This window comes from Phyllostomus hastatus, unplaced genomic scaffold, assembly GCF_019186645.2.
Source record: "Phyllostomus hastatus isolate PE091 unplaced genomic scaffold, TTU_PhHast_1.1 phas_scaffold_93, whole genome shotgun sequence".
Classification (NCBI taxonomy): domain Eukaryota; kingdom Metazoa; phylum Chordata; class Mammalia; order Chiroptera; family Phyllostomidae; genus Phyllostomus; species Phyllostomus hastatus.
In genome coordinates this window covers 39,369,263-39,384,092 of record NW_025334042.1, presented here as the reverse complement: position 1 = coordinate 39,384,092, position 14,830 = coordinate 39,369,263, and the positions used below count along the sequence as shown (strand labels likewise).

At 36.5% G+C, this 14,830-nt stretch overlaps 1 protein-coding gene across 1 annotated transcript; it reads left to right on the top strand.

Annotated features, from left to right (window-relative positions):
• Positions 1–36: 36 nt before the first annotated feature.
• Positions 37–12,929, top strand: GOLT1B (golgi transport 1B). Its single transcript, XM_045830001.1, has 5 exons — positions 37–201; positions 6,177–6,268; positions 7,432–7,610; positions 8,497–8,578; positions 10,421–12,929. Exons 1-5 carry the CDS (start codon positions 177–179, stop codon positions 10,457–10,459), a joined length of 417 nt encoding a protein of 138 aa, XP_045685957.1. The 5' UTR covers positions 37–176; the 3' UTR covers positions 10,460–12,929.
• The last annotated feature ends 1,901 nt before the right edge of the window (positions 12,930–14,830 follow it).

The window sequence follows — 14,830 nt, the reverse complement described above, 5'->3', positions numbered from 1 at the left end:
AGGGAGCGGGTTTAGCCAATAGAAAGCCGTCTTGAAGCTGGGGCGAGAGTGTCTGCGTGTTTCCGGAAGACGTGGCGGCTTTTCCCTGGGCTGTTTCCCGGCTTCATTACTCCAGATTTTGCTTCGCATCCTGGGTTCCTCGAGGTGCCGTCGTCGCCGTCCTCCCCACTGCAGCCATGATCTCCTTAACGGACACTCAGAGTAAGAACCTGCCCCCGGTCCCCGCCTTGAGCCTCGCACACCCCTAGCTTGGGCTGGGTCTCGCTCTGCCGCCCCCCACCCCCACTTACGGGTCAATGAATGAAGCTCCGCGTTGGGGGCGGAGGCCTGCGAAACTGCTAGGGCTCTGGGAACTTGGAGGGCTGCCTTGAGGGGGCGAGGGCTGGCCATGCAGTGGAGGACCTGGCCTGGGAGTAGAGTCAGTGCCGTCTGGGGAGACGCCCGAGCTGGGGACCCGGTGCTCTCGCCGAGGGTGTGTCTCGCGCCCGGTCGCGCCGCTTTCTCACCTCCAGTGAGATGGGCGCTTTGTTCCTGCGGACTTCCACCAGAGAAAGTTTGATGTGCGGCGATAGCGGCCCACTCTTGAGGATGTTCGTGGACAAGACTGACTTGGGGTCCCCTACAAGTTACTGGCTGGTTGTCTGGGAAGCGGTATTTTAAATGTCACCGATTGCAGGCTCTCTTTGAAAATATGCTCACACTTAAATATGTGCCTTTTGCCAGCAATGGAGGCAACCTTCCAAAAATCCCTTGAAATGACTTCACTTTTTTACCAGCTAATGCTTCTACAATAGTAAGAGGTCACTTTGTGTTGGTTAAAGGATTTCTTTTGTTAGTATTTTATATTGTGCTTTGTGACCTGTTTTACTATTTTAGCATCTCTGCCTGCCTGCTTCAGAATTCTGTAGGCCTATCTTTTCTCTAAAGTTGGCGTTGCTATGTTTACTTTTCTTTCAGTGTAACATTCCCACTTTTGGATTCCTTTCCTCCAGTCTTAAATTATCCTCACGTATCTGCCCAACCTGTGCTACTTACCTTTTGACAGTCGAGATATTTTTATCTCATTGTGCATTTTCAGCCACGCCTTTTACTTCTTATTCTGGTCCACCTAACTTGGATTTTCAAGATTTTGAGAATTAAACAGTCTATTGAAATGAAAATAGCACTGTATTTTGAAGTGGCGTTTTAAGGTTTGGATTTGAGTTGTGGCTGACTTGAACATCACAGAGCTTCTAAGGAGGTGTACACACACAGCCACCCCATTCAGGCTCCTCCTTCCTGAGACTGGACTGAGTCTGCACTTTTTGGGGCTACCTGCCCTGGCCCTTTTTGGTCATTTGGCCTCATCTGTTCTGATCAGAGTAAATCTAAGTGTAGTCCTTTTTTTTAACTGTTATAATAAAAACTAGCAATTGTATAATGGCACCTTCTTTCAGTTTACCATGTGCTTTCACATAAATCATTACACTCAATTCTTCTAAGAGCCCTGTAAGGTAGAGAGGAGTATATCTCTTTTATAAATAAAGGAGGCTCAAAAGAAATTCAGTGTATGGTCATAAGTAAAGTTACAGAAACAGTACTTGATCTCAGCTCTGCTGTCTTAAAAACCTTTGTTCTTTTTACTGTACTCTACCTACCAGCATATAAAAGATGATACAAACTTTGGGATCTATCTAAGCATGATGAAATTCTTGCACAGCAAAAGTAGTTCCAACACTAGGTAATATTTTAGAGAATTAAGCATTTTTTGAGAAATTTTGTAGATACTCAGAGCCTATTTTTTTATGAGACACAGTACTCTGTTAAATTAAAATTAGATTGCCCAAGGAAACTAACAGAATTATATACATAAATTGCTAGAATTTATTTTTAACTCTAATTTCTTGAAGTATTAAATTCTGCATAGTTTTCCTATCTAACTGTAAATTATTATTACTCCTATGTATCCGAGTTTCTGATTGTTACCTAGATATAAATATGAATTATTTATCCTATGCATGTACATTCTTTGATGTTGAAGACTTACAGGGACAAATTCCTCATTTCCATCCTTCCAAAAACCAGAACAAGAGAGTTGGATTGGAGTATGGGCAGAATGGGAAGCATTCTCCCCTCTTCATTAAGTTGATGGGGAAAATGTATGGTGCTCTTTGCTGCCCTTCTGCCAAATGTTTTAATTAGGGCAGTGGATTGGAACACAAAATGATTAGTGAACCAAAAGCTCTTTGGACTTCAAATGGTGTTTGTGTATTTAACTCCAGGTATTGGCCATCATTCTAGTGACTTGCCAAGATTATTCAGAGAATCTGATTCTGAGAGAGGGTGACCAAGTGCTGATCACAGTACAATAAAAAACAATTCATGACTGTTTCAAGAAAGTCTATAATAGCACTCCCCCTCCCCCCCCCCCCCACAAAAACACAAGATTTATTGGGTGGGACAGCATGGGCCGTTCCCTTGCTGCCTCTAAATCTTTACTTCGTTATATCACGTAGCCTGAAATTCTACCATAATACACAGTTGAGTTCAATTCAGTTGATACTCACTTGAGCTCTTTATTCTGACATCTTCTATTTTTTAAAAAGGTATACAAAGAAAGACAGTGCTGCTTTAAAATATTTAAGATCAGATACCAAAATGCTAAAGTAAGTGCCATTGGATTAAGCATGTCTTTTCTTACAAAATTTCTACAGTAAGCTTTTTGATTTAGACAAACTCATTTAATTAGATTCCTTTTATCAGATCGTTTGTTACACACAATGGCAAGAGAGACAAAGGTTTGATGGTGCACAAGAGGAAGATAAATTTATTTTACTGGGTCCGTTTCTGGTGATGAGAGGACAGGCTTCTGAATACACCGGCAAAGGGAAGAAGGGAATTCTGGAGATGAGAAAAAGGCACATGAGGCCAGTTTGAGACTTTTGACCCCATCACGTTAGGGAATACTTGGCAACATCATGCTAGTGCCAGTTTTGGGAAAGATGTTACAAACATCTGCTTGACTACACTGGATAAAGTAGTAGGAATGTTTTGGTTTCCATGTTATAGTTGTTCATACCATGGAGTCTTATATCGGATTTGAATTCCCAGCCTGACTCCACACAACCACCACCTGTCCTGCCTCACCCCCACGCCTCACCACCATCACCACCACTCACATATTTGCAGATTTTGTGGTCAAGAGTAAGTTATAAATCTCTGAGTCTTTTGTTGCCCATATGAAATGTGGGGCTGGTGCTACATTTCACCTCACAATTTGTTAAAGGAATTACAACACATTTGTATAAATACGTCATTAAGTGTAAAACCATATTTAGACATTGTCCTTTTTCATTATAATCAATTTCTAATAGTTTTTCTAACATCTACTTAGTTATATTAATAAACTAATTATATTAAGCTTGAATCAACTAAAGACCCTTCCCCTAGAAGTTCAGTGTATTCTAATGACTTTGAGTTTCATTCAACCAAACAAATTTAACCCAGAAGTCCTGTGGGAAGCAGTATGGCAAAATGGTTAAGCATACAGACTTTGGATTCAAATACACCTGAGTTCAAATGCTCTATGGGAATGGAAGTGTGACTTTAGGCAAATTAAGTCAGTTCCTCTAAACGTCAGTTTGCAGCATCTCTAAAATAACGTAATGATGCCCCCTACCTTGCAGTACTTTGGGGAGGTTTAAGTTACATGAGATACGTAAAGTACCTTGAAATGGTCAATTCTGGTAAATTCTCAATTATATGGCAATACAGATATATTTCCATATATTTTCTTTTCTGAACAAACATCTCAAAATTTTTTATGTAATCATTAGTATAATTTTTGAAAAGATAAAAATCAGTCATGTTCATTTAACTCGGGTGCCAGTAGTTAAACCCAAATTACTCAATAGTTATTTAATGGGATTTTCCTTGCCCTTATGTCCATATTTTCCTCTGAGAAATTATGTCTGCCACCTAAACAGTTATTTTGGTAAATTCTTTTAAGGCATTTAAGCATGAAAGTATCAACCTCAAATTTTCATAGAAAATAGTATCTGTGGAATACACTTACCAGTGTATTTATAGACAAGTACCTGAATTTTAGACCCCCTTTGGGAGAAAAAGGTAGCTGGAATGGAAGGCAGTAGAGGAATTAGAAAAAGGTATGTGATATAAATTTTCAACTCATCAAAACATTTTACATGGCTTAACAAAACTTTTTAAGTAGCTGTGACCAAGATTTTAGCTTTCTGGAGCTGAGGGAAAAAAGTTAACTAACAGATCAGAAATCACTAACAGTGTATTTAAAATTATGTTTCCAAAAATATGATGTTTTCTGCCCTGATTCATTATTTTATGCAGATGGTGCTTCTGGGTTAAATTCAAATTGATAACAATTTCCTGAAAACAAAACTAAAATGATCAAGGAGGTGACTTGGTGGTTTGATTGTGCTTTGTAGTATTAACAGAAAAGTACACCTGTAACCTTAGAAAGTTACATTCTTCACACTAGAAAAGATAAGTCCTGGAGAATGTAAAGGCAATAAAAGTATTAATTTTATATACAGACTTCAAAGCTTACACTTCTCCCACCACTCTGTACATACTCAGTACTTAGAACAGTTGCTGGCATCTAGGAATTCATCGAAAAAATTCTTTGTTTTTAGTGAAAGAGCAGAAACTCATAATATGAATATTAGGTAAAAGTGTTCTTTGAAACTTTGGAGAGGTGACTTCAGGACTAACCCTAGTCACCTCTCAAAAATGTTAATAGATTTATAGTTTAGATAAATTTATAGAAGATAAATCCATGATAAGCCATCAAGGAGTTAAAAGTGATACGTAACTTTTGAAGAAACTGCTACCTGATTCTCAAAGTATTTCCTGTTGCCACTGTATTGAAGTATATTCTGCTGACCTATAGTAGCACTTTCTAATGGGTTATAGAGGGAATTAATTTTAGAGGGGAAAGAAGGAACTGCCGATATTGTTCATATAAATAATAGTCATAGAATTTGATAGGAGATAAGTTAATTAGTAAAAGTAAACCCATATGTGTATGTCTGATGCCAGAGGGATTCTTGGAAGGGAAAAAAATACATAACTAAAATTTAGAATCCTGATTTATCTTTCTCTGTTATGGGTATGTTTGTAAGGCATGCTTTCTCATGTAAGAATTAGAAATTTCTGTTTATATTTTAAATTCCAAGGTAATTTGCTGATATTAATTTAATTTGTTATAGACCTTAGTGACTGTCATTACAAAGTTAACTTGCAATTGTTATCGGTGCAAGTGGAGTTCTTGCAGTGTCACAAGGAAAAGAATTTCCTGAGACTTGCCCAGGAGGATGGGGTTCCATGGTAAACTTCATTGATGATGTAAAATTAAGGGGGTTCCCCTCTTGACTTACCAGTGTCCCATCTCCATCTGTCTCGCCATGGACAATGTCCAGTCTTGTCTTCAGTGGGGCCAGAATAAAGGCCATCGCCCAGAGTTTCTGCTCCCTACTGCAATCCAGTCCAGCAACCAGCTAGCTTAGCATGTGTTTTCAGCTGCTGTCCATTGCTGCGCTGAGATAATTCAGGCTCCGCCCTGGAGCCTCTGTGTGGAGTCTGCACCTTCATGGGCCATGTGGCTGGCGGGGCCACATGGCTGTGGAGAGAACAGGCAAGTGCACCGTGCAGGTGTGGGTCATAGGATGAGAAAAAGAGAGAGATTTTCTTTGTTCCCCTGGAATTATAACCAGGAACTCTGGATTGGGACAGACCAGGTGCTTTTTCAAAATGACCAATCAACTTCACAAGTTTTCGCCTGATTTTCATAGGTTTGTACCCCCTAGTTAGACTGACAGGCCTCTTTGGTCCAGCACCACCCACTGTGCCCTTCAACCATCTGATACCAAAGGAGGGAAGGGAGGTGTGTTAATCCCCTTGGCAGAGAAATGCTGTGGTCCCCTGGAGTGTGAAGCTGTAGCTTCCTGGCTAAGTAAGAAGGCTCATGCTCCCCAGTTTATTAAGCTCAATGTCTAAATCCCTTTGCTCTCTTCACTTGACTAAATACTGATGGTAACACAGTTTGGGAGACCTATTTCCTTGTATCAATGACACAAAAAAATGAAAAATTATCTTAGTTTACAGGGATTTTAATGTCACTTTAATGTTTTCCACCCTTAACTGTGTAACTTATATTGCAGAAATTGGAATGGGATTAACAGGATTTGGAGTGTTTTTCCTGTTCTTTGGAATGATTCTCTTTTTTGACAAAGCACTACTGGCTATTGGAAATGTGAGTTTTTCAATATATATTTTAACTAACTTCATAGGGAAATTTTAGCTACAAATGAAATCTTGCCTGCAATTAAATTTAGAGGAAATAATTCATTACTACTCAAATGTAGAGATTTCTATTACATTCTCTGTTTGCATTAGGATGAAACCTGTTAGCTTTCCATTTAAACAAAAGGTAAACACTTAATGAGATTTTCTAATTCCATGACTATGTTGTGTGTTTGACATATGATTGACAGTAGAGTAAATCAAGGCTGCCTCTAAATAAGGGATAAAACTAGACAACTTGATGGCCCCCATTAAATATAAAGTGGCCCCCATAAATTTTGAAGTGGCTATTACCATTGGACATTTACTTGGAAATTGGTTAATAAAAAGAATAACAAAATTGTTTAAAATTGGTGTTTAATAAATAATATAAAGAGATTGGTATCAATATGAAGCTTAACCATTGGCTTAATCAATGTTTATGTGAAATATCTTTCACTAAAAAATGTTAATAATGAAAGGCAAGGATTTGGGAATAAAACTTGGAGAAAAACAAGCTTCTAATAGATCACCATTTCCTGCCCACTATTTGAAAACATACAAAATATATGTATATTTGAGAACAACACATGGCTGTATTTTTATCACTGCTGCCACCATGTATTCTGGAATCAGTAAAACTAGAATCCTTTTCCTGGCTTTGTATGTTTTCTATCACCTTGGCCATATCAATGTTTTCACCAATCCAAACGAGCTCCTATAGCCCAGGGTGAAGTTTGCAGAACCGGGAGTACCTTCAGGTGGCATATTTATGGTCAGCTTCCCTCTTTTGCCATGCTATTCATCTGCTTGATAAAGCTGTCTCCTCATAGCTAACCCTGGGAAAACCACTGCTGATGCAGATGCTGGTTGGTAATGTCTAATCATTCCTTCTTTCTCTTTTTCTCCATTTAATCAGGATGGAGGAGGATTGAGAATAGCACATTATTACCATATGCTTAGCCCACTCCTTGGTTCTGCTTCTCGGTGTGCATTGTAGTTTTCTCTGCCCGGTTGCCCACATTAAAAGCCAGATGTGCTCCTTTTTTTATATTTAGCTTTGACCTTACTTTTTAAAGTTATGCAGTGTGCTTACCTACTTTTTCTATGTTGCATTTTTTTTTTCTTCTGTAGGTTTTATTTGTGGCTGGCTTGGCTTTTGTAATTGGTTTAGAAAGAACATTCAGATTCTTCTTCCAAAAACATAAAATGAAAGCCACAGGATTTTTCCTGGGTGGCGTATTTGTAGTCCTTATTGGTTGGCCTTTGATAGGCATGATCTTCGAAATTTATGGATTCTTTCTGTTGTTCAGGTAAGGCAGTCATTTTATTTTTTCTTTTTCAGTAAAACAGTATGTCAAATAATTATTTTTAAAAACCTAGATAGCTTCATCAGCGTGGTTAAGAAGACTAACTTTTCTTAAATGGATTTTTGTTTATATTGAATCTTTTATTTCAGTTTTTGGTATTTTAATCAACTAAAAATGCTTATAATATGTGGATAATTGCCTATGAAAGGGTATGAATTATCTTGTAAAGTATTTCCAATGGAATAAAATTCATTTTATTGGCCTTTAAAAGACACTGTCTTTGCTGTTTTCATCAACTAAAAGTGATAGTTACATAGATAAATCCAGCATTTTCCTATGTAGAACCTGATACTGCATAGTTATAGCCACTTAATAGCAGTTTCTTTAGTGCTTCTACATATTAGAAAATTTTTTACCTTATACACTATGAGAGATTTTAAGTTAACATTTTACAAATACAGGTTACCAAGTGAATAAACAATACTATGCAATGCAAGAAAATACCTTTGACTAAGATTGGTTTAATAATTTGTCCAAGAAATGTATATATCAATACTTTATCTGTTTGCCAGATACCATACTGCCCACAGGAGATGTAAATATGAATTAAGTGCCAAATCTGCCTTAGAGAACTCGTTTCTAATATCAAAAATAGATAACGTTACTTAGTAGGATATAGTAGTAATGCCATTATAGGTACATGTGCAAAAGTTTATAAGAACATAATTGAGGAAGGAATCAAATCCTGGGAAAGGTAAGAAATGTTAAATGAGGTTTGAAGTCTCTAAAATTTTCAAAAATTTAAAATATTTCTTTTTACTTGGTTAGCAATTGATGTTGGTAATAGAGAATGTGCAAATACAGAGAACTGTTTTTTTCCTTCTCCTAGGGGCTTCTTTCCTGTGGTCATCGGCTTCATTAGAAGAGTGCCAGTCCTGGGATCCCTCTTGAATTTACCCGGAATTAGATCAGTAAGTAATCCTGTATTTAGAAATATAATTTTTAAACCATCAAAATAATCTTTGATGCTCTTTACTTTTAGAAATTGGAGTGATTGAGACATGATTAATTGATGTTTTTATTACAATATAAATGGTTGTATCACATAGAACATGGTTACCATGAATACCAAAGAAAATAACCATTGGTAAATCTATAAAACCTGAAATTTTCTTACACTGTATTCATTTTTAATATTGTTCTCTATTTTTTAATACAATTCGGATTGATATGCTATGCTACCTTTCACTTTGAGAGTTCAACGTACTTTTCAGGTAACTTTTATATGATCTCTAATTTCAGAAGCAATAGTGTAAAAATGACGTCATTATTTCTTATGAATATTTTCTTTCTTAGACTGTCTCAGCAAACGAGGTGCAATAAGACAGTGAAATGAAGCAATATGATACTGAAAGTTGGATCATGAAATTCTGTTCTCAGCTCTCTGTGTGATTTGAGTGGTCTTGGCAAACCTGTCCTCCAGTGTGGGCCTAAAGTTGTTTACAGACTTTGGTAGATGTTTCTAGAGATACAGTTCATAGCATTTATCAAATTCTCACAGAACTGAAGGTACCACCATAAGCCTGATTTTAGTTTTATCCTCAAGTCAATTATAGAGTCAGAATCTTACAACCCAGGCAATCTACATATTAGAAGTTACCTTTAGAGAGCAAATGTGCTTTCTCACCACCTCAAGTCACCTGAAAATTCTAATGAGTCCATGAGTGCTTTCAGAGCAACCTTTAGTTTTAGTGTGCCAGTCACCTGTTTGCCATAATATGAAATTTAAAGAAAAGATGTTGGAACCCAGACTTACAGGGGTATATCCTCATTTTATTGGCATTAATCTCCAAACTCAGATAGTAGTCAATGTTGTTTATTCTTAGAATGGTGTTTGAATTTACTGAAACTTCTAGTTACAGAATTATAATCATTATTCATTTCCTTAATTTAAGTGTTCTTCAACATTTGTATAAATGGATACCCATTATGTTTCCTATTATTATTACTTCATTATAATAATGCTTAAGTAAAAATGTGGATAATGAAATGAAAGAGCTAGAAAGATGGCTAAATTTTGATGGTATTATAACCATGTTGGTTACTTGTAGTATCTCCACTATTATTTTGTTTCAGTATTTGCTTGCATCTCCCATTTGGAATGCTGGTGAAAGCCCAATTGCTTTATATTTGGGGTGAAGTAACCAAAGTAAATAACCACTTAATTAATATGTGACAACCTATATTCAGTAATTATAAAGATTTTATGCTTGCATCATTACATCTGTTTTTAATAACATTGTCACTTTGTCTATAGTCCAGATACATGTTTAAAGTATTTTTAGTCAATAGCTGTTGTTAATTATTGAACTTAATGGAGTTAAATCTGTTTGTTCAAAGACTACATAGGCCCAGAAGAGATCCACAGTCATGGTCAGTTGAAATATCTTATTGGGTTCATTAATGAATGAATGGCTGTGACATTTCAGCTTTTTATTTTATTATTTTTTGTTATGCTATCAGTGTTAACCTCATTTAATCCAGTTTTTTCATTCATTGTGTTACATTTCTCATGTTGCATCTTTAAAGTCATATGTAGAACATGTCATGCAAAAACAACTTTTAGAAAAAAAAATTTTTTATGCACTTGTGTGTGTCAGAAGACGGTGGTGAGTAGTACTGGATTAATCATTGTCAGTCATACCTTAAATTTACACAAATCTTATAAAGCTAGGTTAAATCAACATTTAAAATGTTGATGTAATATTTTATAATGCTGAAGGCTTTCTTTTAATTATCTGTTTTTCTTGCAGTTTGTAGATAAAGTTGGAGAAAGCAACAATATGGTATAACAACAGTGAACTGAAGACTCATTTAAAATATTGTATTATTTATAAAATCCTTTGAAGAATATTCAGCACAAAATTAAATTACATGAAATAGCTTATAATGTTCTTTACAGAAGTTTAAAATGTCTGTCTACGAAGTACCAACAACAGTTAACAAAGAAGCCATGAAACCAGGCTTCTTAATCAGGTGATCTAAGAAGTCAGCAAGAAAACCGAAGGAGGTGAAGTCTGTTACAGTGCGTTTGAAACTCTTGACCTAAGGAATCAGCAAGCAAACTGAAGGAGATGAAATCTGTTACGATGCATATTGAAACTCTTTCCACAATGTGCAAAACACAGCCATCCTTAGAGAGCTGTGGTGCCTGGCTCTCTTTTTTATTTTGAAGGTTCAGGAGCACCCACCCATAGGCATTTGCTTTTTAGAAATGTCCACTGCAATTGAAGAAATATTTCCAGTGGTACTGTGTCCCCAAAAGTGATGCATGAGTTAGACTGGGTTACATGATTGGGTTACATGATTATGTTATCTTAATGTATTAAAACCAAGGAAAAACCAGTTTTGATGTATGAATCACTTTTTTTTTTGGTAAACATGGTGAAAATAAAACTTTGTGATTCTTCTGAATCTTAATATTTTAAAGCCAGCTGAAAATCTGAAGTAGGTATTCTCTGTTGGAATATGCAAAGATCATTCTTTACTAGCTTTTAGTTTCTAAATTACAGCTTGACTAAGCACATCTTTGGTCAGCAACAGGTTCTGGAAATACCCTTACGAGTCTAAGACTGCATCTGTATCTTTCATTACATGTAGGCATTTAACAAAATCATTCTTGACCATGAAGTAGTCTGTTACATAGCTTGTCTTATTGAGTAGTCTTTTATTTAAGATATGATTGATACAAACCAAATGGATTTTCCATGTCATGATGTAGTGTTTTTTTTTCTTCTATTTAAAAAATAATTAGCGGTGGTTTATTATGTTTTTTACAAGCTAAAATAACTAACTATTGGTAATGTTTACTTTAAGATGTAACATGTTAAAAGGTTAAACTTACAGCTATTTTTAAGGGCTATTCATGTGAGCTGAGTGCCCCTTTTTTTGTTTTTTTCATAGCATAAAAATGAATATGTATGCTTCATATGATCACTCTTCATCTTGAGACAGGGAGAAAATATCTGAGTTCACATGCTGAGGTTATTTTACTCTAATTAACCTGGTTATAGTTTCTTAAAAATATGACACTAAAAAAATGATGCATTCTTTTCTAGTCTTGCTGCTTGGCAGGCAGTAAAAAACTGTTTGTTTCTTCAGTAGTTTTCCACCATGGCAACTTTTGTGGTAGGTATAGGAACACATTTCAACAGCCATAGGACTGTTTTACCACTAAATGATTGCACTATTTTTTTTAACAGTTGCAAAGCTTTTTAAAACAGAATCATAGTTGAAATTTGTAGTTTTTACGTACAAACAGGACTACAAAATGTATTCCAGTCTATGTTACTTTTAAATTTCTTGATGCACAGAGAACTCCCAACCTTGCTTGTTTAAAGAAGGAAAGACTTAGTATACTGTCTAATGGTTCAGTCTTGTGGATTACCGTCTTTTTGGTACTGGCATATGGTTTAAGAAATAATCTGTGAAAAATAGGTGGTATTGACAAAATAAGACTCCTACCTCAATAGTTCATGGGATAATAAGAGACCTAGTATTGTGTCTAATGTTCTTCAAAAAGTAATATCCTCATTTGGATAGTGTCAAATACATACATATTTGGGGGATTGACTTACATAAGTTGCCCATAGAACTTGTTATACATATTTTTGACTGACCCATATTATTTACAAAGGCTAGACAATTCTACCTTTTTAAACAAGAACAGTATCTGTTAATGTAAGGAATATGTGTTATTATTTACTCCTTTGTGGACATGAATTTCTACCAGATCTCCTTTTCAACAGTCTTATTTCAGAAAGCATCCTCAGACAGAAGCATGTGAAGGTTTTGCTCATAAGGTTGAGAGGCTGGAGCAGTTTTTGGTTTGAAATGAGTCTGGTTAATCTCAGATATGAGTTTGGGACTGCAGGCAGCTTTGTGTGTTTTGTATTCAGAACCATTGAGGAGGCTCTATTTTGAAACATACTAATCCTCCACTATTTCAGTTTTTCTAAAACACACTGTTTCTTTCCAAAATTAACCTTCTGTTTCAGTGACAAAAAAAAAAGTACTTTGATTATTGCTGTAAAGAAGGAGGAAAAAAGGTCAAATTCTACTTAGCCTTAAGTGTTTCTGGCATTGTTCAAATGTGTTTTCTGTAACAGAAACCTATTTGGAATGTTTTTCTTTTCCCTTCATAAGTTGTAATTCCTAGAATACTGCTGCTTTAAAACGTCCCACTCAGACTATATGATCTAACAATTCAATATTGTAAATATACTTGTCTTATCTCTCAATAAAAGGGTACTTTTCTATTAACTGGTGGTTGTCTTAGCTCTGGCTGCTACAACAGAATTCCATGGAATGGGTGTGGCTTACACAACAGACAGTTCTGAATGCTAGGAAGTCCAAAATCAAGGTGCTGGCATATTCGGGTCCTGCCAAGGACCCTTTCTCTTACTTGCCTTCTCACTGGGTCCTCACAAGGTAGAGAGAAAGCCTCTGTTCTCTCTTCCTCTTATAAGGACACTAATCCCATCATGGGTGGCCCTACTTTTATGCCCTCAGCTAAACCTAATCACCTCCCAAAGGTTCCACCTCCGATACCATCACATTGGGGGTTGGGCCTTCAACATAAGAATTTTGGAGAATTAAGTCCATAACAGTGGTCAAATATATCATTATTAGGAAACTAAAAATTAAATTTAGCATTCCACAATAACCCACCTTTTTAAATCAGCCTTATATGCAATTTTCTTTTTTACAAATAGGTCATCACATCTTTCATTTCCAAGTTGCATAAATGTAATCATAACTAGAAATGGATTTACGGTCAACCAAAAAAGTAGACAGTAAACTTAAAAATTAATGGAGCAATGCTTAAATACTTTTTTCTCAAGATGGATGTAATATATATTATCTAAGTATTTGTGACTTAAAACCACTTAACATTTGCAGTGTTTTGAAGTGTCTTGATCATAAATTTTGCTAAGGCCAAAAAAAAAAAAAAAAACTTACCAAATCTACCACTTCAGGAACTCAGTAAGTGTTTGTTGAATCCAGTTAAATTGCAAGTCTTGACTACTCTCTGATGAACATGAAGTCTTACATCTGTTATTAAACATCTAGTATGTCTTTCTAACTTTGTCCTCGGGGCTGAAAGGATCCGACCTCTGCCATTTTGCTGCCTGTATCCATATAAGAGGATGTACACAGAAGTGGCATACCCCTGAATCCTTAATAGAATGAGACACTTTTCCATGACCTTACCTTTACCGCCTCTCACGACATAATTAGAAGGTCACCTCTGTTCATCTTTCTTGACCCACTAGGCTGAAAGAGCTGCTCCTTGTCCTCTTGCAGAGCTCTGCACTTATTTTGTCTTTATTTGGTTATGAAAAAGAGGTTCTTGAGGTTCAAGGCCTTAAGTAAGGGAAGAGTGGTAAATACATTAGCCAATGAAAGGGGAGTTTTGTGGATACCAGGCCTTCTCAGCACCCCTAAAAGCCCCTCCTAGAACTGGTAGCCCTTTCAGAGAAATTACTTTTTCCACCTGTTTATAAAACAAGTGCCTATGGCACAAACTGACCCTGGCACAGAATAAAGCCAAAGTAGGAGACTGAACCCAATGACTTCATTCACAATATTCCAAAATCCTCTATTCTCCCATCAAAGAAGTAATCTGGATATTTTAGTATTATAATAGCCATATTGCCAAGGTAACCTTACCCAAGATAGGAGCTGTTTCCTATGTGAACAAAAATCACTGACCTTGTAAGAATGCAGTTTCAAGAGTGACAATTACTATTAAAATGGGCCCTGAGCACCGTCTGGTCAACTAGAAAATTTCAGATAACATCAGCTATGCAGGCAAAATGGTCTCCATTGAATATGCCTTTCAAAAAAGCTTAGGATCTGATCCGGCCAAGATGGAGGCGTAGGTAGACACACTGTGCCTTCTCACGCAACCAAAAGGACAACAATTTAAAGACAAGAAACAACCAGGACTGACAGAACATCTAACTGCATGCAAGTCCAACAACCAAGGAGTTAAAGAAGAAACATTCATCCAGACCAGTAGGAGGGGCAGAGACGGGAAGCTGGGCAGAGAGAACTCACAGCAAAGGTGGAGGCTGCTGGATTGGGCGTTTGCAGATAAACCAGGTGAAACGGGGGAGTGGGACAGACCACACAACCCAGGTCTCTAACAAGAGGAAATA